Source organism: Dicentrarchus labrax, unplaced genomic scaffold (assembly GCF_905237075.1).
Source record: "Dicentrarchus labrax unplaced genomic scaffold, dlabrax2021, whole genome shotgun sequence".
NCBI lineage: Eukaryota > Metazoa > Chordata > Actinopteri > Moronidae > Dicentrarchus > Dicentrarchus labrax.
The window spans coordinates 13,303,264-13,324,917 of record NW_026136703.1 but is presented as its reverse complement, the minus strand read 5'-3'; the positions used below and the strand labels follow the sequence as shown (position 1 = coordinate 13,324,917).

Below are 21,654 nucleotides of genomic sequence, written 5' to 3'. Positions count from 1 at the left end.
ACTTCACACTGCATGGTTGAACATAATGAGGACTGAACGCTAGTTTAGTTAAAATACACATGAAGATCTGCAAAAAGAAGCCTAAGTATAGATCCTACAAATTCACCAGTGATTCATACACATTATTTCAGTGTAACATCATCACTGCTGCATTTTCTAAAGGCTCCAGTTATCATAAGTGAAGGACTGCAATAGCCTGCTTTGAAAAAACTCTTCCAACACGGAGGCGATTTCTGTTTACGTGCCTCTAAGCAGTTAATTAGAAACACATGGCAGCACATACAGTAGTAAATGGGAAACAAAACAAAACAAAACATGGGCGATGAAGGATTTTTGCGAGTTTGGATCACAGAACGTCAGCAATTTACCCTTGAACATTAAACTACTATTATAAAACAGCTCATAGTTTGATCACAATATAAGGACAGTTTTTAGTTCTATGAAAAGTAGTTTTTTTACTTTACTAAATTAATCTGACAGCTATAGTGACTGTAGATTGAGATTTTATGGACAAACATTAGTTTAGAAAAGTTGATGCATTGTCACAGATTAAACTACCCACCCAGTTATTAAGTCCTGAAAACTACTTTACCTTGACCAGCTACAACATCAACGTGTAATTTACACACACAATGCATTAATAACAACAATAAACACAGAGTATTATACACTTTTAGTTTATTTAGTTTATTAGGTACACCAAGACAAAACTAATATAGTGCAGTTCAAAATCCTGCAAAACAATCAAACTGTTGAATCAGCACCTTTCTAAAGCAGAACAAGAAAACTGAACATTATAAGCTTTGTGAAGGTGGGATTTACTGCAGAATGGTTTCAGACTTTATTAGTTTTGGCTAAAGGTAACATTAACTGCCAACTGAGTGTATATTAACTAATAATTACCTCTCTAAAACACTCTAAAAGGTCCCTTATAAATCATACCTGTTGATACTTTAGTACATTTTACTGATAAGACTTCTGCAGTAAAATGACTTTAACTTGTAAATCAGTATTTCTAAAGTTAGTTACAGACGTTTCACACATGTAAAAACAGGCACAAAAATATAATACAATATATAACAAATAATACAAGTATACTACTTTTGCATGAGTAAAGGATCTGAATACTATAATAACTCTCTTCGCCTTTGCTGCAATGATTTAAACTTTATCTTTACTTTTTATGGACGAGCTGGTGTCACCACCTGCAGCCGGAGCACAGAGATAAAACTCTCCAGAGCCCAAAAGCTGCAGATAAAAACACGTGCAGGCAGCAGCCGGAGTGGAAACCTGAGAAAATGAATGTCTCTAGGACCAGCAGGAGCCTGTGTGACTGGTGACTAACACACAGCGAGAGAGAGAGAGAGAGAGAGAGAGAGAGAGAGAGAGAGTAAAGGGAGAGAAGGGAGAGAGAGAGAGAGAGAGAGAGAGAGAGAGGGAGAGGGGGGTTGTCGTCACTGGGATCTGCAGCAGCAGCATCAGCATCACCGGAATGAGTAACAGTGCGCAACTTGGAGAAACAACTACACTGTCCGGAGGAGCGCGCGCGCCTGTGTGTGTATGTGTGTGTGTGTATGTGTGTCCGCTTACTGAGTGCCTCACGAGCCTGGTTGTGATGGTGTGCTGAAGCTATACATGAGGACTTAAAGGGGCCAAAAAAAAAAAAAAAACTGCACGAACTCTCTGTGGATCTGCCGAAAGAAAGGAAGCCATGGATTATATAAAAAACCACAATACTTGCCTCTCCATCGTCATCTTGATGAGTGAGTACAGAAATTCATTTTTATCTCAATTAGCAGGGTTGTTAGTGTTTTACTAAAGCAGGGCGACATGTTAAACCACTCTAAACTTTTCCCTCTTTAGTCCTTTATTACTTTATTTTGTTTCTTTTACATGATTGAATGAATCAAAATCCAAAATACAGCCCATTCTAACCAAATATAAAAATAAAATCGTCTTCAGAAAAGGGCGAATTTAAGCGTGTTGACTTTCCTGTTACACTAATATTGGGAGTTGGTTCATGTAGATAAACAGTAGGTGGCGCTAGTTCTTCAGTCAGGTGCCATTAAATTAAACGAGCGTCAGTAAAACCCAAAATGTTGGGAATTTAACGTAGAAAAGATGTTATAAATATGTTAATATATTTGTTTTATGTATTAATTTATATTTTCGTCTGCAGCCATCTGCTAGCTTCAGTTCACGTTTACCTAGACACAAGTCACGTGCTTCATGTAGCCTACGTCATGATTCGCTGTTTCGTTGCACAAATTTTTATTTTATAAACACCAACTTTTCAACCTCAGCCAGGCATAAAAGCTTATATAAATATATATAAATAAATAAATATATAAATATGTATTTTCTTTCTTAAATGAATTAATTATAAATAATAAAATAATAAATGAGTTACCTGCTGCCGTTCTGCTGTGTTACTCCAGTTAAAATGCTCCACCAGTTTAAGTATCTAGGCCAGTTTTTAGACCTGCTGCAGTTTGATTACATCTCTTTGAATGCCTGTGAATATGCAGAAACGCTCTCTTATTTCCACACACACACATCTAAAGGTGTTTTCACATCCACTTTGAGGTGTCATATTCTCTTGAGGCACACTTGAGGGAATTTGATTTACATTAATTTACACTGCAGCACCACAACAAGACTTGGCAAGAAATGGTCGTCTGCAACGGCTCTCCTAACAGTTAGTGGGGTTTGCAATCACAGAATATTGCAATGTGTTAGTTTTAGTGCTTATAGAAACAAAATTATAGAAAAAACTACAACATTTCTCTTCAAAAAATATTGTAACAGTGCGACAGATTTATAGGTGGCTGTAACTGTATTAACTCTTAAATGTTTAAGCTAGTGGCCTAACTGAAAAAGGTAAAAACACATGTCTAAACAGTTGTTAGCACACGTTGAAATCCCCCGTCAGTCTTCATTTGTTTCTTTTTTTAATATCAAATCCAAATTAGATTGTTTGCTGAAAAAAATTATATATTATTTGTGCTTCTTGCTTATCTGATCCAATCAGGCTTAATGTCATATGAAGGGAGTGTGTGTTTATGACCAACAGAGGCATGTCATGTGCACATAGGAATTATGATGAGCTCACTTATTGGCATCACTGTGACTTCATCTGGCTTTAAATTTTCCCATGGAGCACATTAGTTCACCTTTTACACTTTAAGGCCAGATGGACCACCTGCTTATTCTGATTGCCAGCCACTTTTTCATGCCAGTGTTTGTGTGTATTAGGATAAATTGTCAGATAAAGCAAGTCTCTTGTTTCACATAGACTTCTTCCCTCTAATGTGGCACCACACGCTTTACACTCAAGGCCTTGTGTGTCGAATATTTATTTTATGAGCTCCGCCAATCAGAAGCCTCATGCCAGAAGTTTTCCCAATAAGACGTCACCGAACTGAATACTTTATTTCACATATCTTCAACAACAGCCCCTTCTCTTTTACAGAAGAGAGACACAGGAGGAGCGAGCCTCTTGGCTTGTCCTCTCTTTTGCTCTAGCAGCCACACTGTAAGTGGCTCTTACTGCAGTCAATCCCAGTGACAGGAGAAAACCCAGGGTGAGCTTTGCCAAAACTCACAGTATAATGTCAGACCCCCCTCCTTCTCTGTTCCTGAATCGTATCCAGTATGCAGCCTACTTGGGGCAGTCCTCTTCTACCAGCATACAGATGCATTACGTCAACCCTGTCTTCTTGTTATTATGTTTACTAATTTGCAACAGCACATATGTTTTACAGTAAGGAAAATGTAATACTGTCCGAGAAACGTTTTATGATGTTGACACTAAACCCATCTGTGAAATGTTATCTACTATATATCCAGCAACTGAAGCCTGATTCACTTTTTTATGGATATGTTTAGGCAATCACAGCACTTGGTTAAAGTTAGGGGAAGATTGTGGTCTGTAAATGTTGAGAAAGTTGACTGTGACCAGGTCTAGACACGCCATGTTTACTGTATTAATATTAAACCCAAACCACAGTTTTCTCCTAACCTCCCACCTCTCCACGATCTGCTGATGGCACAAGAACAAATACTTGTTTTAACTATTTTATGATAAAATTATAGAGTATGTTGCTCACTCCCAGCAGTCTGTTCTTTCTTGCTGTTAGTACTCTTTGCGTAGTACAAAGAAATACATAATACATGCAGTGCAATCACTTTAGTACACTGTCTATATATCCTGGCCTGTGTGCCTCGTGCAGCCTGATTTTCTACAGTAGAAACACAGTAGGTATTAACATCACTGTTTCAGACTCTGTTAACTGTTCCGTTCTCCCCTCCTCTAACATCTCTGCCAGATGCCACGTAGCATCTTTCAAAACGGCACAGAGCGGGCGCACAGCCAAAATGCAAAGTTGTCTTTAAGAGAAAGTGCTTCTTTTTACACTGACTCATGCCATCATTTCTACGAATTACTAGCAAGCCTCTTTTAAGTTCCCCCCCCAAAAAAGAGGATTGGAAAGAAGTCCTTTGTTATCTTGAAATAATTTAAAATATGCAAAAAGAGTTTTCTGCCCTGTTTCCTGTCTTCAATAACAAAAACCAGACGAACTACATCTTTAGGTTCCAGTGTGGGTCCTGGTTTTGATTTATCTTTTAGCTTTTAGTGTTATTGAAGATATTGTGTGACTGAAACTCAAAAGAGACTTACTTAAACCGATGTGGGGTTACTTCAGTGAATATTAATAATGCATTCTGAAACCAGCAAGGCACTTAGACTGTGGAGGTATGACTGCAATGAAAATGTGCACTTCAGGAGTAAATATCACACTGGGTCAGGTAATAGCTGAAGATGGTTTTGATTTGATTGTTGATTGAACAGCAGTGACACTCAAACTGCATTAACAGTGTGTGTGCGTGCAGCTTTAATGATCCCTCTCAAACTAATCGTGTGTTTATTTTGCACCTCTCAGTCCCCATGTGTCTCTATGAATGTTAAAGAAAGACAGGTCTTGTTGCATTTAATCAGCAGAGTTTGAATCTATAGTGAAGGCAGCGTCAGCTCGTCATTCGAGGGATTCTGTTTTAAACCAGCGGACCTTCCAGACTTCATGCACTGATATAGACAAACACCACGTGTTGTTTAATGTAATTTCAGTCAAATTTATTCTGTTAGTTGAATTTAGGTATGAAATTTACCCTGAGATTAAGAGGCATGAATAATAATGCGCACAAATTGATCCTTTTTTCGAGATCAAACGAAACATTGAAGGTTGACCGTACCTTGACCCAAGAGGAGCTGGGTTAAGGCATAAATTGATTAGTCCAAGCCTCCAACATGGTTGGGAATTAGATGCTTATTCACTACAATATCTCAGGAGTCAGATGTCAGATGCTGGTCTGGTGAATATGATTACCCAGTGTTTCCTCAGAGGTGCAAACTTAATCACTTTTGCATGAATATTTTTCTTTTCCCTTCAAAACGTTTAATTTCTTCAGTCTGCCTCCTCTCAGAATTTGTCCCGCAGGCTTTCAGCACAGATATTTTATCAATTAGTTTTCTTTGATCTGTTTGTGTTGATTGTTTTGCACCTCATGAACCAACAATCTGTGACACAAAGAGCCAGTGTTTCCTCCTGTCCTTGTAGTAAAGTTGCTGGATGCGAGTCTAATGCCTGTTGCTCAGGTGTAGCTGGAGTGTAATGATGTCGGCCGGCAAAAAGAGAGAGATCAAAGCTGTGCCTCGGGGGCGTCACTCTGCTGGCAGGATAACAGACGGAGGAGCAAACAGCTGTGAATCTCTCACGTTCAAGGGCAAAGCCAGTCAGACGTTGTTGTTTTTGTCAAAAAACAGTAGAGAAATAAAAGGAAGATGGATAAAGATAGCCAAGAGAGACACAAGGAGCAACACTTGTAAAACATGACATCAAACTGACCGTTGGCAAGAAATTCAAACCAGTGTGAGATGTTAGACTTGGCTTGAAAAGTTGAAGTTGCACTTTTTCCCACAGACACAACACTGAAAGAAATTCTGAAAAACTAAATTAAATTGCCAAAAAACATTTATCCGCTCTCATTTGTCTCACATTTTACTGCGATGTTATCAAAAAGTAAGTGCGCAGTTGGTCTGTTGGTTGAATGAGTTTTCTTTATTGTGGTTTATATTTTGATAAGGGGTTCGTTCAAATACCAAAAACAAAACAAAACCATGTAAGGAAGACAGATAGTGGAGATTTGTGTATACCCACTCCTGTCTGCTCATAAAGCACCAGGGCTAATAACAAAAAAATCCTGTGTGTGTGTTTATTCTGGAGACGCGGTGTTGAGTTTTTCAAATTAAGTCTTTGGCACCTGAAGCACCAGGCAGTATACAGATAATAAGCTCCAGACCTTGGTAGACCTCAATTATCTGGATAGACTGAACTCCAAAAAGTAACAGTAATAATGCAGAGATCGTGCCAATCAGTCATTATGTGAGTAAATGTGTTTACAGTCACAGGTGGTCAAAGGTATTATGCACATTTAGAATTATTTAACAGGAGGACAGTGATATTTCATCATTATGTTTCATTTCACCCTTTTTGATGTGAAAGCAGCAGCAGGAAGCTAACAGTGACAATCCTCTTTGCAGTTCAGCTGACTTTGATAAACTCTTTACAGGTGTTGTGCTAAGGATGATATGGAATAATTCATTTGTTAAACAAGTAGTTGATTGACAAAAGAAAATCTGCTGCTATTTTTATAACTGATTTGACAAATCACAGGTTCCAGCTTATCATTACGTGCAGAGTTTCTGCTCTCCTTAGTCGTATATCATTGTAAACTGAACTACTGTTGGACTGTTGGTCAGATGAAACAAACATTTTGTCTCCTCAAGGTCTGAGAAATTATTGGCCCATTTTGCATAATCTGTTTGACAACACAAAACTATTGGCAGATATAACTATAATGAAGATAATTGCTACTGTAGTTCCAGCCCTAATTGCAAGTTATTGAAAATATTACAAAATGTTCTGTCCCCCAATTTAATTTATTTCATAAAAAAAAAGAAAACAGAGTCACAATTTGTCAGTGTGAAAAATTTATGATTTTGAGTATTTTGCAGAAACAGCTGAGGTTCCCAACAGCAATGTTATTTATTATTAAAATACCAAAGTTCTGATGAAAGATATAATACGGAAGGCAGAAACGTTTTTAATGGCTCTCCTGATCATTTTCCAACATCTGTGCAAGTGTTTTCCACAGTTTTTATTTCTTGCTTTACATGACACAGAGTGACGCCAAAGTGTTTCCCAAACATTTCACGGGCCCCAAACCTTCATGTGGTGAAGAGTAACTTGGCTGTGACTTGACATCGTTGAATAAAAACAGGCTGCTGTTGGAGGAAGCGAAAGGACAAAACAGAACAACAGAGTGCCTGATGTCACAGACTCAAAGTCACATGTTGATTTATCACGAGAATTTAATGTTTTGCCGCATTCTGGTCAATTCAGTGACCGAGTTTCCACTGTCACACAGCGGCATCCTGACTTGGATAAAGTAACGAAGGTGAAGATTTAACAATGATAGTAACTCAGGGCACCTGGTTAGCTCAGTCAGTTGAGCTGGCCACCCATATTTTGCTTCAGCGGCCCGGGTTCAAAACTGACCTGTGGCCCTTTTTTTTTGCGTGTCATCCCCTCTCTTTACAGCTGTCTCTATAAAAATAAGGCCAAAAACATAACTTAAAAAAAACCAAAAACAATGCTAATAACTCAGAGTAGATTTTTAAAGTCTGTGGTAGAGAATGAGCCGGCAACAGCTGAGACGGCGACACAGCCAAACTGCTGTTATTGTCTGTCTATTAAGGAAATCGTAAACAGAGTGACTTTTTGGCTAATATGCTGCTCATATAGCAATTTTTTTGCACAAACTGACAAAACACATTTTGTTACCAGGAAGCATTTGAATATATCTGACCTTGTGTTTCCAATTTACTCCATCTTGTGGGAAACATTGCTTTTGCACACTGTCAAAGTATCTTAAATCACTGAGCAGCAGATGTTCATTCAAATCCAGCAAGTGAGTCATACAGGAGACGGTGCAGGTTCTGGTTGGTCACGGTGTCAATGCTTAGCTGAAAGACATAGCATGAGTAAAGTGTGTGCACACTGCTGTTTGATCTCTGCAAAGGAAGGTCAGCTCACCAGCCGTTCAGACTGAGTGGGAGTTGGACTTTGTGGTTAGAGATGTGACGGGTGGCTTCAGTCCTTCCCATCAGTCCCCCACCTCCTCAGGATGTTAACCAGACAGATGTCCGGGCGTCCACAGTACAGACACTGTTAGTTCGTTGAATTAATTAAGTGCTCACAAACATAGAGTTGATTTGTACATTATAAATGCTTTGAGTTATACAAACATCCATGTAGATGTTATTTTTTTGTATCTACTTACTGTGCGAAGTAAATATTATTCAAGTAAATTTGTTTTAAATTGTAAGCTGAATTTCTGACATTTTTCATTACAAATAAAGTAAAATTGTTCATATTTTCCTTTTCTGATGTTCCACTGCTATATTTAATCGATTGTGAGCACTTACCCACGTTGGAGTCATGTTTAAGTCCATTACTTACGCTGCTTGAGCTCTATTTTGGTCTCCACCAGCTCCTGAGGGAAATAGCCATTGGCTCTTTAGCTGGTAAAAGCTCTGCCAGTTTAGTCTGTATTTTATCTCATTTGGCAGTGGGCAGGTAGTGTACAATGAGATTTATAATGTTTGTTTTTTTAATGAAAACAGAGCTTCCACAGACAAAAAAGGCTGATGAGAGCAATGTGAACGAACAAAAAACGCTGCCTGACTAATGTAGCAGAACAGAAAAACTGGAAACATCTTTTTCCAAAAGTAACAAAATCCGCCCACCAACCTCTAAAGCTAAAGCTTGTTGTAATATGTATGAAAGCGAAATGATGCTGTTTTTTGAATACCTTTGGACACAGCCTGGCTACCTTTTTCCCTGTTTCCAGTCTTTGTTCGCTGGCTGCTGGCTGTAGGTTCATATTTAGTGACCAGTAGGCTTCATGTAACTCAAATACTAGCAAATTTCCCAAAATGCCCTTGGTCTGGTTTTGGTTTTTCCTCCACTTTTTGGAGCTTTTACAATGTTATGCTACTTCCACCAATGCTCCAGCCAGACAACAGTCATTAATTTACAAGAGGTTCCTGTCAGAAAAACTTAAGTCTTTTAAAATGCCTTCAACAATCCATCATTGTAGTTTTTGAAGTAAGGACAGTCAGTTTGTTCCAAAAGGAGGATTTACTGTTATTATCTGCCATTTCAGATGAACAGCTTTACATAGTATCACATTATTATGCGAACTAGTCCTCGTATTAAATTACCTGTCAGTCAGTTTGAGAGTTTTAGAGTGATACCAGATATCAGTCTTAACTTTAAAACGATCCTGTATTGTACATTTATTAACAGTAAAGGCAAATTTATACATGTACAGTGACAGTTCACTGTGTTGAAAGGTTTGATTGTCCAGAGCTTGATATTTACATACTTAATACAAGACCATGAAGAATGCAGTAAAAGCTTTTCACCATCACCATCAAGCCTTAACTCTCATCCAAATCACATGTTCTGTCTCCACCTCAGCTAAATTGTCCCAAGTCACCTTGAATCAGAACACTTATGTGTGTGCTGCTTTTAATCTTCGTATGAATATGTGGTTGTCAAAAGAAAAGAGGAAAACTGACACGATGTATCTGAAAGTCGGTATTTAAAAAGGACTGTCTGAGAAGGAACTGCATACCAGTACGATATGCCTGCTAATTGAAGCCAAGATGCAACCAATTAAATCATAAATTGAGTTATGGGACTTAATTATTTTGGAAATACCGAAAGCCTGATTCACCGCACATGAATGGGTCTTTCATATGTGTCTGGATGCACTCAAGGGATGTGGCAAAAAATGCACATTTTGACATGAACTCGCACAGTCGTAGCCTAGTTCTTCTGATATAACGGAACTTCTTTTTTGTAAGAAAATTTGCCTCTTGTCCTCTGTTTACCTAGATACAGACCTAATGGGCTGAATGGGTAGGAAGAAGTATCTTTAGTCTTCTCTTTGCACGAGCACAACAGAACTCTCAGTCTGCTCATTGGCCCAGCTTGAGATCACTTAAATGAGCGAGTGGGTCAGAATTAATGGACTGGTAGAGTGGCAGTATCCATTTGTGTATCAGAGAAGAATATGTTTCAATGCTGCTTGTTCACTTCAACTAGGATGAGGCCTATATGCGACACATAAATAAGACAAAAATGTGAGTGACCTTTAGATAAGCTTCGAAAAGCGAAACATTCGAGGACCTGATTTCAACTTTGTGACAGTGAAAGCTGCCCTGCCAGCACACCACACATACACCCTGTCCCTCCAGCCTGTGCCTCCTCAAACAGTTATGTATCACAACTTGCAGGATTTTCCACCATTGACTCAGGCTCTCGCCATCTGAAGGGACATGTACGTGCATCTGCATTTGTAGAAACAGCCAATAGCAACACTCTCTCTGAAATGACCTCTGATTAGCCAGGGTTTCCTGTCATGGGCTAGATTTTATAAAGAAGTCAGTTTGCTCTCAGACCACTTTAATTACGATATACTAAAATGCTATTGTGGCATTTTTGTCCAATGACGACCTAAAAAAAAACTGCCTACCACAGCTTTTAGTTAGCCCCTTACTGACAGCTATGCCATCTGAAAGTCTATTTTAAGTCTTAATTGTCTCAGCATAAGGGAGTGTATTGGGCACAGTGTTCTGAAACGTCCAGTAAGAAGACATATTTTATTTTCAAGCCATGAAGAGTGTAACTTGATTTTCTACTGTGTTTCTTTAGGGAGCTACTGCATTTATCACAAATGTCAGATGTTTTCCACTTAATTACTGTTAGCTCAGAGCTGTGGTCCTGAAGTGCTCTCATTTTTAAAGTTGTCATATGTCTTCACTTCAAGAATTATTACAGACTTTATGTCTCATATGATGTTCTGCATGTTCCTTAACCAGCGTGTCTGTGCATGTGGGATATAAATGTATCATTCAGAAAATGAAGAATCTCTGAAGGTTCCCGATGAAAGGATTTTTCATGGATTTATTTATTTATTTCATTTTGCATCTTACAACATAAAAAACATTTGTTTAGATGAATTTGATCATTTTTCCATTTTCTCTGATAAGGGTTATAGCTGACTACTACTGGAGCTATTATGACACCACACTAGCTGCCGGTTTGACATTGTTGTTTTGTGAGTTTTTATGAAAAATGTTGTAATGGACATTTTGGACACACATGGAATTGATTATTGAAAGTTATATTTTATTCTCTTTTCACTACAGCTTATTAACTTATATTCCTCCAGCCAACAGAGTATAATGAAGGATATAATGTCACATTAAGGGAGTATGACTTGCAAAGTCTTTTATTATTTTGTTTCTTTCATAATCATTGTTTTTATGTGTGAATGTTGTTGCATTGATAGATTTGAAGTTCTTTGAGTTCTACTGTGGCAAGTTACTAATCACTATTTTTCCATTTTACTCGTTAATTGAGGACAGTTGTGGTGTTGGCTCAGGTTGGAGGTCGTAATGGTCATTCAAGAGTATTCTGATTGTTTACAGAATATAATCACATTATATTATAACCTGTACTTTTAAATCTAAGCTCCATAGTAAGTTGATTAGGTAAGACATGTTTCAGTAGAAACAAACAGGTGGTCTGAAGGTTCAGTAAAAGCCTGATGATTAAATAACTGCGAACATAATCCTGAGCAAGATCAAGCATTTTCTTCAACTTCCAGAAGTAACGACAGTGTGTCAGCAATTGTTCCTAAGTTGCCTAAATGTTTATTCTTATTACACCCCTGGACGCATTAAGGCCAATATGGGGGCCTTGAGAGAGTTTTGAGTTTGCCTTTTCGTGTCTAATTCCTCCATTTTCTAATAACCTTGCAGATGACTGAAATAAAATTAGAATCGAGAGTAGATTTACGGTTGAGAGTCGTGCTGGTATGTACAAATGGTTTCCAAATATGTGTGTGCGTCTGGGACTTAATAGATGTGGTTTTGGGGAGGTGATAGCAGTGTTTGCTTCTTTTGGACCTGTGAGCGCAGACACAAGCACAAATATCTTTTGCAGTGGGTGACGTGCAGATGAGAGATGGAATATGAAATGCAACAAAAATGTGTTTAAAGTTTAGGTTGGCTTCAAATGGCTACACATGGCATTTAAAAAAAATACTCTGCAATGAAATGATTACGCTAATGTTTTTAGAGTTACGAGCCCTTCATAGTTTCTGACTGATAATGTATCAAACAGCAGTATAAACAAGCAACAAACTGTTCCCTTCTGGAGGGAAGATTAACATGCTTTGAGCTGCTTTGACATTACCAAAATACTCCCATCAGATTTGACAAAAAAGTTTTTTTTGGGTGTAGTTTTTCCTAATCTGAATTGTTAAAGGCAGTTTCTCAACCTTTTCTCAACTGCAACCCTACTTTTAGGTCTTCAGGTCCTCATGACTGAAGCAGTTATACTGTTGTGATGTAAAATTCATTCATCATCATTTACACTACTGTTTTATTTTAAAGAGATCTGTTGCACACATTACCCGTTATGTGGAAATTTAGTATATTAGATAACTCTGGGACCCGATCTGCTTATCAAGTGACCTCCACTGGGGTCTCAACCACAAGATTGAGAAACTTGAGGACAGTGGGTGAACACTTAAAGTCTGATTGTACTGATTATGATTTGAGGCAAATTTGTGATGTGATTTTGCAACCTTTTCTCGTGAAGAAATAATGTTTAATGTTAAGTAATTTGCAAGCTGGATGGTATAATGAGGAAATGTTGTTGATTGTGAACACATCAGTAAAATGTTCACTGACTGATGTATTTAATTTGTTTTCCCCAAATCCTCTCATAGTGACTACAGGATTACTCAACTTTTTTATGGTTAGCTTTCGGCATTGGCAGCACTTGGTTTAGGTTAGCTCGTGGTCTGGTTTAAAACAGGAAAAGTCTCCAGTGATTTGAGACACAGTGTGTTTATTAATATTTAACCGAGACCATAATCTTTTACTAATCTAGTGCCTAAAGCTAACCACAGATGGGAGTCTGAATGTGAACCGCAGACTTTTGTGTCAAAGCCATTTGTATGTATTTTTATTGTTTTCAAACTAGTTTGTGACATAAAAAAATTGAGAAACAGTTCAATAGTATGTCTGTCTGTTTAACCTAGATTTCCTGAGGCTTTCTCTCTTTTGTCTTTTTGAAACATCTGGCCTTAAATCCAATAAAGACTAACTCACTTATGTCAAATAACTTGCAGTAGGCATGTATGAAAATTCTATTAGATCATTTTCAACTTTATTGATCACAGGGAGGAAACTAGATTTATGGTGCTTTAAAACACATGTACGTGGTTTGAGGTCAAAAGGGGCAGAGACTTTCAATTGACCATAAAAGTAGCAACTGAGAAAAATATGTTCCTGGAAATCTTCATATTCCCAGTAACTTACTGGTTAATGTGATTTGCAACAAAGCAATGTTTTAACCAATACTGACTGTGGGAGCCGACATCGAATGTGTAACTTTTACCTCCTCTGTTTAGTTTCTATAGTTGTTTATTAGTCTTCAGTTAGCATTGTAGGTCAGATATTGCAGGGCTAACATTCACACTGATATTTTCATTTTGTTGAGCTGTGTGAGAAACTCGAGTATTGAGAAAAATGTCTTAAAGTAGGAACCGTAGGAACATCTAGTTTAGCCATAAGAAACTAGGGAAATGCTCGGAAACAGAGTTTGACATCTTAACTGAGCCAAAACGATTAATCAATGAATTAATTAATTAGTCATTTGTCAGAAAGTTAGACCACATTCAGAAAGCAAATTTGCTACAACTTCCTAAATATCTTTGAGTTTTAGATAGACTTTAAGCTCTGACAAATTATTATAGGGCATTTTTTTACTATCCCAACATTTATACACAATAGATTGATTGATTGATTGATTAATTAATTGAGACAATTACCGCAGATGACACAGGTGAAAAATTACAACACTAAGAATTTCATAAGACTCATGGGCTTCAAACAATAAAAATGTCTCCTCTTCAAAATAAGAGTCTGTCTCTTCTTGGTTATTTTTCCAAGAATTGCAAAATTCCTTTAACTTTGACTTTGTCCAACGCCTGCCAAGGCCTGTTCATCTTGTCTCTACCTTTTACTGATTTAATATGAAAAGCTTTGTCTGTTCCGAGTTCCCTCAGACCCATTTATGTTATTTTCCTGACAAAGCAACACCCAAATAACAGGCAGAAACATTATCATCTCAACTGCAGCATGAGTCATAAATAATTTCATATACTGTATGGACATACATACATAGCTACTGTAAATATTCCGCCCTGGAGGAGCAGCTTTACATAACAATAACCCTGAAGAAATTGTCATGTGTTGTGCATTAACCTTTTGTTCTCTACAGCCTGTTTAGCTAATGTATGTCCTCTGGCTGTGTGCAGACATGACAGGGTCAGTGAACCTCTGTTACTGTTAATCTATCCATCTCTGTTTCCCTTAACAATGTGTTTCACCGAAAACACTTTGTGAATCATACCGCATATAAAAGTAGCCATGTACATTCTCTTCTTACCTCAATAGCTCTGGCAATGATGAGCGGGAGCACTGGCTAATGCTGTAATTCAGTCAGTTTAATGTCACTTCAGTGTCAGTGTTGCACCGTCTCTCTCCCGAGAAGACACTCATCCTCTGTAACCAGTTATTGTTCAGTTAGAAGCTTCGCCAGCCGATTTTCAGACTCAGATTTTCATCTCATTGACTTTATGTCTCTGAAATGCTTTGGAAACTGGTTGTGACAGGATTTCGGGGTGTAAGAAGAGAAGAAAACAACATAGTTAAGAAGAGCCATGACCTTGTCTTCATGGCAGCCTCGGGGTTATATCTAGGCTAGTGAAAGGGGGGCTTATCAAGCGTGTGTGTGTTTCCTGGCGCCAGTTCTGTAATAAATACATTCATTTAAGTTCAACAAAGGCTGACCAGAGTTTTTTTATTCGTCGCACCTTTTTACGTCCGAGGCGGTGCTTTGATCACGCCGTATACTCAGAGAAGTCCATACGAGAGTGAATGCCTCTCAGTGGAAAGCAAATTTTGTGGGTGAGAGTTTTGTTTGATTTCAGTTTTTGCTCTTTTTTTTCTTTCTCAGACACCCCAATAAAATTAAGTGCAGAGTTTTGAGACACACTTGAATGTGCTCATAAGTGCATACTTGCATGCAATTACAGAGGGTCAAAAACACTCAATAGCGATGTTAAGAAGGCCGAGGGTAAACTATTTACAATATAAGCCAGTGAGCTACTTTTATTATGTGTGTGAGTATGTGAAGCCTTAACTTTGAAGTTCCTCTGCAGGAGCACTTTTGTGTTTTTCCTTGTCAGTGAATCCTCTGCTAAGCCTCCATCTGCCTTCACACTTGATGCTGCAAAGTTGTCATTTGAGGGGATCAGGACTGTGTTAAGCAGGCAGAGCGGGATGATGCGTCACTCTCAGCAGATGATGATTCAGCATAAACTACATGGAGATGGATTCTTTGCCTTTTAGACTTCCATATTATACTTAGATTTGTTAGAAAGGTTTTATTTCTTTTGGCACCATTTTCAAAGTAGCACTCTTCATCATCTTCAGAAGTTGCTAGTGATGAGTTGTGCTGTTAAAGTAAGAAAGCAAGAGAAAAAATCTTTGAGAGTTAATTATGCAGTAGTTTTTAGCCGTACTAGCAGCATGGCTTTATGGCAATGTCGGTGTGTTGGTAGGTCCACCACTTTGGTCCAGACTGAAATATCTATTTGATGGATTACCATAAAATATACAAACATTTTCAATCCCCAGACAATGAATCCTTAAGACTTCTGAGATATTTCTGCTTTTTAGTGAAAGGCCTCGATTGGCATAAAATTTTGTTCATGTTCCCCTCAGGATTAATTGTAATGATCTGTTAATGGGGTACCCGATTTTACACATCAAAGTCTGTTCACAGGTCCTAGGGAGTGTCACTGTTTATGTAAAAAGAAATCTTTTTGTGGCTCCAGATGGAGCTGTACAAAGTCTGATAAATTGCCTCCAGTGATGTCTCTCACAAACTCACAGTTAGAAAGTTTGAAAGTGAGATTACCAGAACTCATCTCTGCTGCAGGCTAGCAGCTTGAGGCTACATTACCTGCTACTAACATAACACACCTGAATCTTCAATTGAACTGTCAGTGGGCCAGTTGCATTATGGGTAACGTAGGTGTCAGGTTTTGACAAGGTAAAAGAATGTGTGGAATAAAAATGACAACATCTCTGTTTCTGCTACATCTGTTTTGATAACTTGATACCACTGCTAGCATAGCAGTAAAATGCTGTTAACAGGTTGCACTTTAAGGAGCATGTGGAGAGCAGATTATTGTTAAGTGCTGAATTCTATGCGAAAATAACATGTATTTAATACATTCGACCTATAGCAGACAGTAGTGTAAAATGCAGGGCCTTATCATCAGAATATTGATCTGAGAGCTTCTGGAGCTGCTTCAAGTGTCAGCTGACCCGCCAGCAGCCACACAACAATTTTCCAGAAAAGCTCAGATGTCTTTGTTGTCACACATTTCACGGTGGTGTGAACTAAAACCTCTGAGGAGGAAATTAAAAATTAGACAGAGGGAAGATGACTTTCCTGAGCTGCTCCACTACAAAGCCCCAATCTTGACATAAACTAAACTAGAACCAGCAGCAGCGTTCAGTTCAGGAAACTGTTGGGACCCTCTACAGCACTGCCTACTCTGATACAGTGTTTGTCCTAATAAACTAAGACAGCCTTTGCTTTCTGTGGAACTGACAGCCTCTAAAGTCACACCATTCAAAGCCCTCAGCCAGCATCCTGGATTGTCATCAAAGTAACGAGCTGCTCCGCTGGCTACTGATGAAGGTCATCCACTCTTTTTTCATTCCCTCTTTTTCATGAAAGAGAATGCCATCATGTTTTTCCTTTTTTTTACATCATTTTATAAATCCAAACTGGACATAGCAAAAAGTGGAACAAGTGAGAGGCAAAGAAAGGAAGTTTGAAGTTTAGGGGGATTTTGGGGGAGTTTGTTTTTCATGTTAATAATAGTTTGTTAATGTCTTTCTTTCTTCTTTGTCTGAATCCCCCTCATTATGGACTATTACATTTTTCCGGTTTCCGTATTCAGTAATCTATCCATAGCTGCTTTTATTCCATAATTACCGCTGAATAGCTAGGCTGCCATTCAAGTACATGACCCCTCTCACCCCCCCATCACTATCATAACTAACGGCTTTTGATAAACTGTCCTTTAAATAATCCAATTTGTCCCGCTTGACCTGTGGGACCTTGCCTTACAGGCTCCACAGAACACTAATGTCACTGTCCAGCGGCCATTACAGGGGTTAAGTTGCGATGACCCACAGAGATATGATCATCTCCCCCACTGCCTACTGGTCATGCTAGTTAGTATGTTGAATGTTATGTCACGTGTAAAGTACCCTCCCTCTCAGTCATCTTCCAAAACAAGACCATGTCTGTCAGTCATTTGTGGTCAGTGTTTGGTCAGTCTGCAGTGGGCCTATTTTTGGATCACCCCTGTATTTCATACACCCATCAATCTATTATGGGGACTAAGGCCATTCCCAGCATGCACTGGGCTAAGCCACAGTCCAGTCCGTCACTGTGCTAACGGATAAAGAAAGGCAACCAAGAGTTTGGTTTTAGTCATGAGGACTTAAGGAGTTCTTAAATAAATAAACCTACACAAATGTTTTTTCCTGCATTTATATCACAATAACATTTGAATTGATCTAGCAAATAATACACTGATACATAATGATTGGTTATTGGTTTATGTATTTTCACATAGTAATAAGAGTCTTAACAAAAGAATTACAAATAAAATGTGCGATAAAATGGACTAACCAGAGTTTTAATCACATTTCACTTAATGATAGACAACCTCAACTTTGATTAACGTTCAATTTTAGCATCATTTTAGAAGCATATTATAATTACATGAAGTCAACTGTAAATTAAAATATAAATTAAATGTTATTTTGGTCTGTCTTGATTTGAAAAAGTACTTGTGCTGCTCACAAAGCTGATTGCTACATGGTAATAATTGAAGGGGACTTGGATGAGGAAATATCAGTATTTTTAGCAACTCAGAGTTTCTCTCATTTGAATTATGACATCTAGACAGAAGGATGACACTGTGAGTAAATGAAACTGTAACAGTAGGGTGACCTGTTTGCTCCCATTTCCCAGGGACCCTTGCAGCGAACCACATTCACATCCGCTGGCAAGTTCACCTAATCTGCAATACTTTTTCCCCCCTCTATCAGGAAATCATAATTTAATTATGTTCAACAATAACCTTTTGTTTTTTCACAATACTCTCTCTCTTTATTACAAGTAAACAACTTTATTATCCCAGGATAACAGGATATTTGTTGCCTCTCCCAGGCACATCAGCTCTAGTGGGTTCTTTAAACTGCAAAAACAAATCTTGATCCCTGGAAGAGTAAATCACAAATCCCACACAATTTTTACCAGTGCATTTATGTGTAATAAACCACAAAGTAAGGTAAGATAAAGGATCTTATGAAAAAGGACATCAAATGATCCACAGCACAGAACTGCTAAATTGCCTCCATATTGCCTCATCTACAGTTAATGTGCTGAGAGGTTGGTCACACAAATGTGCTGCCTAAAGTGCCATCAGGCAAACATGCTGCAGGATTCTCAATTATGTTGAGTATCTTGCGTAACAGAAATAATTAGTGGTTTTTAAAGGATTCTGTTTGTTGACAATTAAGCCCAATACATCCATGTATTCAAGGTATACTCTAAATAAACATGTTGGTTTAGTGCGTCACTTTCTACATTTGCCTTCCTTTTTATGTACTTAAAAAAAAAACGTCTCTCTCGTCTCATTTAAAAGATTACCATCTGTTTTGAGACTTGATACCATATGGGAAATATCAACCTTCTAAATCACTTGAAAGTGCACATAGCGAATTTCACATTAGAAATGTTCATTTAGATCATTAACATGACTCAACTTATGCAAACTTTCCATAAACACATATGAATAATAGTTTCAGACACAAAACTAACCAAAAACATTGTTTTATTTGACTTTTTTTTGCAATCTATACCTACCTAAATAATTGTCACTGAACTTATGTTTTTAAGCTATAATATGTAACATTTCCACATTCAAATTTCTACACACTAGACCTATGTTATATATTCTGTTGAGTTGAGTTACATTTTCCCAAATGTTTCCAACAATGTTCAAACTCTGACATTTTATTCAGGTCTATTCTGTGTTTTTACCTGTTTTATTAATCTGACGTCTGCTGATAGTTCGGCTCCCGGGAGAAATTTCCAGATCAGTGAACACAGAAGGAATAAACTCCCATAATCCTGCGCTACGTCACAGCGCCATCAATCTTCGTCTGTAGATCTGTAGATTGTTTTGATTGGAGAGACCCCCTGGCGGCAGATATTACATATTGTATGTTTAATTTGTCATCATTTTGTCATTTAAAATCTTCGATATTCTGTGAGCCCAGGTCGCATTAGGAAAGAGGCAGAGTAGACCCTGGACAGGTCGCCAGATTATCACAGGCCGGACATACAGACAGAGAATAAACCACACTCACAATGAAACCTAAAGTATGGGCGCTTAATGCATGTCTGGACATGTCTTTTCATTTTCTTCAATTTGGACTTGTAACTCCAGTCTGTGTGGTTGTTACCACCCTCTATTGGCTTGGGCAGGGTTTTAGACCAAAGACATGCACAAAGCTGGGCTAAAGTTTCCCGGGCAACTGCTCATTTGTCCTCTTTGGCTGAGCTGCCCTTCTGGAGACCAAAAAAAGATTTTCTTTTTGCTGTTGTGGTTGCATAAATATAAGTAATTGCTAAAGTTAGACCAAATTAAATTGCTGTATCATCCAAACTTATATTACTTTTTGATAGGCATGCCTCCATGGCACTCAGAGATGTGGGGGTCCAGAGCCATAAAAAGAAAACATGACACAAAGCAATGCCCTAGGCCCCTGTCATGTGACACTGTAGCATCCAAACCTGGATTTGTTGCTGTTGTGTGGGGGCTCTGGGTGAGTCTTTTGAAGTTGTGGAAATAATTCATGACAGATGGTATAACCAATGGGATGCCCTGTGAATACAAAACTCCAAATATGCTCCCGAACAATTCACAGCTTGTCAAGTTTGTATCCCGTCACGCAATATTGCCTTATATTATGCTATCACATGAACCAATCTTAGCCGGCTAGCTAGTAACTTTTTTCTGGTCAGAGCAACAGCCTCTCAAAATGTCTGTGCACATTCCTCAGATATATTGGAGTTCCACCCAGGCACGTATTTGTTTCCTCAACTAACATTGTCACATTTTCAAAATTATTACAACTCAAACAGAGTGATCGAGGACAGTAAAAAGCATTGTATTGCAGCTTTAAGTACTCTATGTATTTATGACCTGTCCTTGCATAAACAAGTATTGTAAGCCCTCTCTCTCTCTCTGTCTGTCTGTCTGTCCCCAGTTAGCAGTGCCTGCCACGCTCTTTTGGACAGATTTCTGGAGGAGACCTTCTCAGATCAGCCATTTCCACATCATTTGGGCTCAGAAGATGACAGCCAATGTAAGACCTTTGTGTACACACACACACACACACACACACACACACACACACACACACACACACACACACACACAAACTTCATCAATTTAATCTGAAAATGTCTTGACTAGAAAGCACAATAAAGAGAAGAAACTTTGATTAGGGGACAGAGATCCTGTTCAAGGTCAGGATGGAATGACTATATTGCCAATTATCCACCACAAGGAATAGAAAACTCCTCATTATCCAGATCAGCTGTTAGTTTGACTCGAGGTGTAATAACACTGCTCTGTTAGATGATGAAATTAAAAGAACAAAGCAGCATGCTGACAGAAGGGAAACACTTAGGCACAGAAAAGGCAAACCAGACACATTTTTAGGTCATTTCTGATCAAAGGAAGCATATTTTTAGTTGATTTATGACAGAAATAAATTAAAGTGGGTTTCAATGAAGTAAGGATTTAATAATGTGTGTCATATTTCTGCCCTTTATCCCCAGAGGGATTCATATGGTTGTTTGCTATATTAGCTGCAGAGGCAGTTTCCTCTTCAGCCATCACATGATGTCTCGAATGCCTCCTCTCTTCGTTCTTATCCTGTTCATCAAACCCCCCAACACAGACAGACACACAATCACTCAAAATTCACAAAGGGTCTCTTTGTTTGGCTCTTAAGCAGATTTTGGATTCCAATTAAATTTGTAGTAAGTTTGGGCCATGAGTCAAGGAAGTGATTAGTCTGTGGGGGAGGTCATGATCCAGGTGTGACCCCAGGACATTTTTTAAACCATCTTTTATCTTTTATTTTTCAGTATTTTGGACAACTTAGGTGTTTTTTTAATTAACTAGGATGAATACTTGAGCATCTGGTACATCTGATGCCGTTCTGGATCCAGATCCAAATGTTAAATGTAAAAAAACATCTGTTATTAAAAT

General features: G+C 38.2%; 1 protein-coding gene across 2 annotated transcripts in view; it reads left to right on the top strand.

Moving 5' to 3' along the window:
- Positions 1-1,471: 1,471 nt before the first annotated feature.
- Positions 1,472-21,654, top strand: part of ltk (leukocyte receptor tyrosine kinase) — a 52,642-nt gene continuing 32,459 nt past the window's right edge. For both annotated transcript variants that reach the window (XM_051388386.1, XM_051388378.1), the window contains exons 1-2: positions 1,472-1,763; positions 20,642-20,740. In XM_051388386.1, the coding sequence (XP_051244346.1) occupies positions 1,712-1,763; positions 20,642-20,740 (151 nt within the window). In that variant the 5' untranslated portion in view covers positions 1,472-1,711. The remainder of the gene's footprint in view (positions 1,764-20,641; positions 20,741-21,654) is intronic.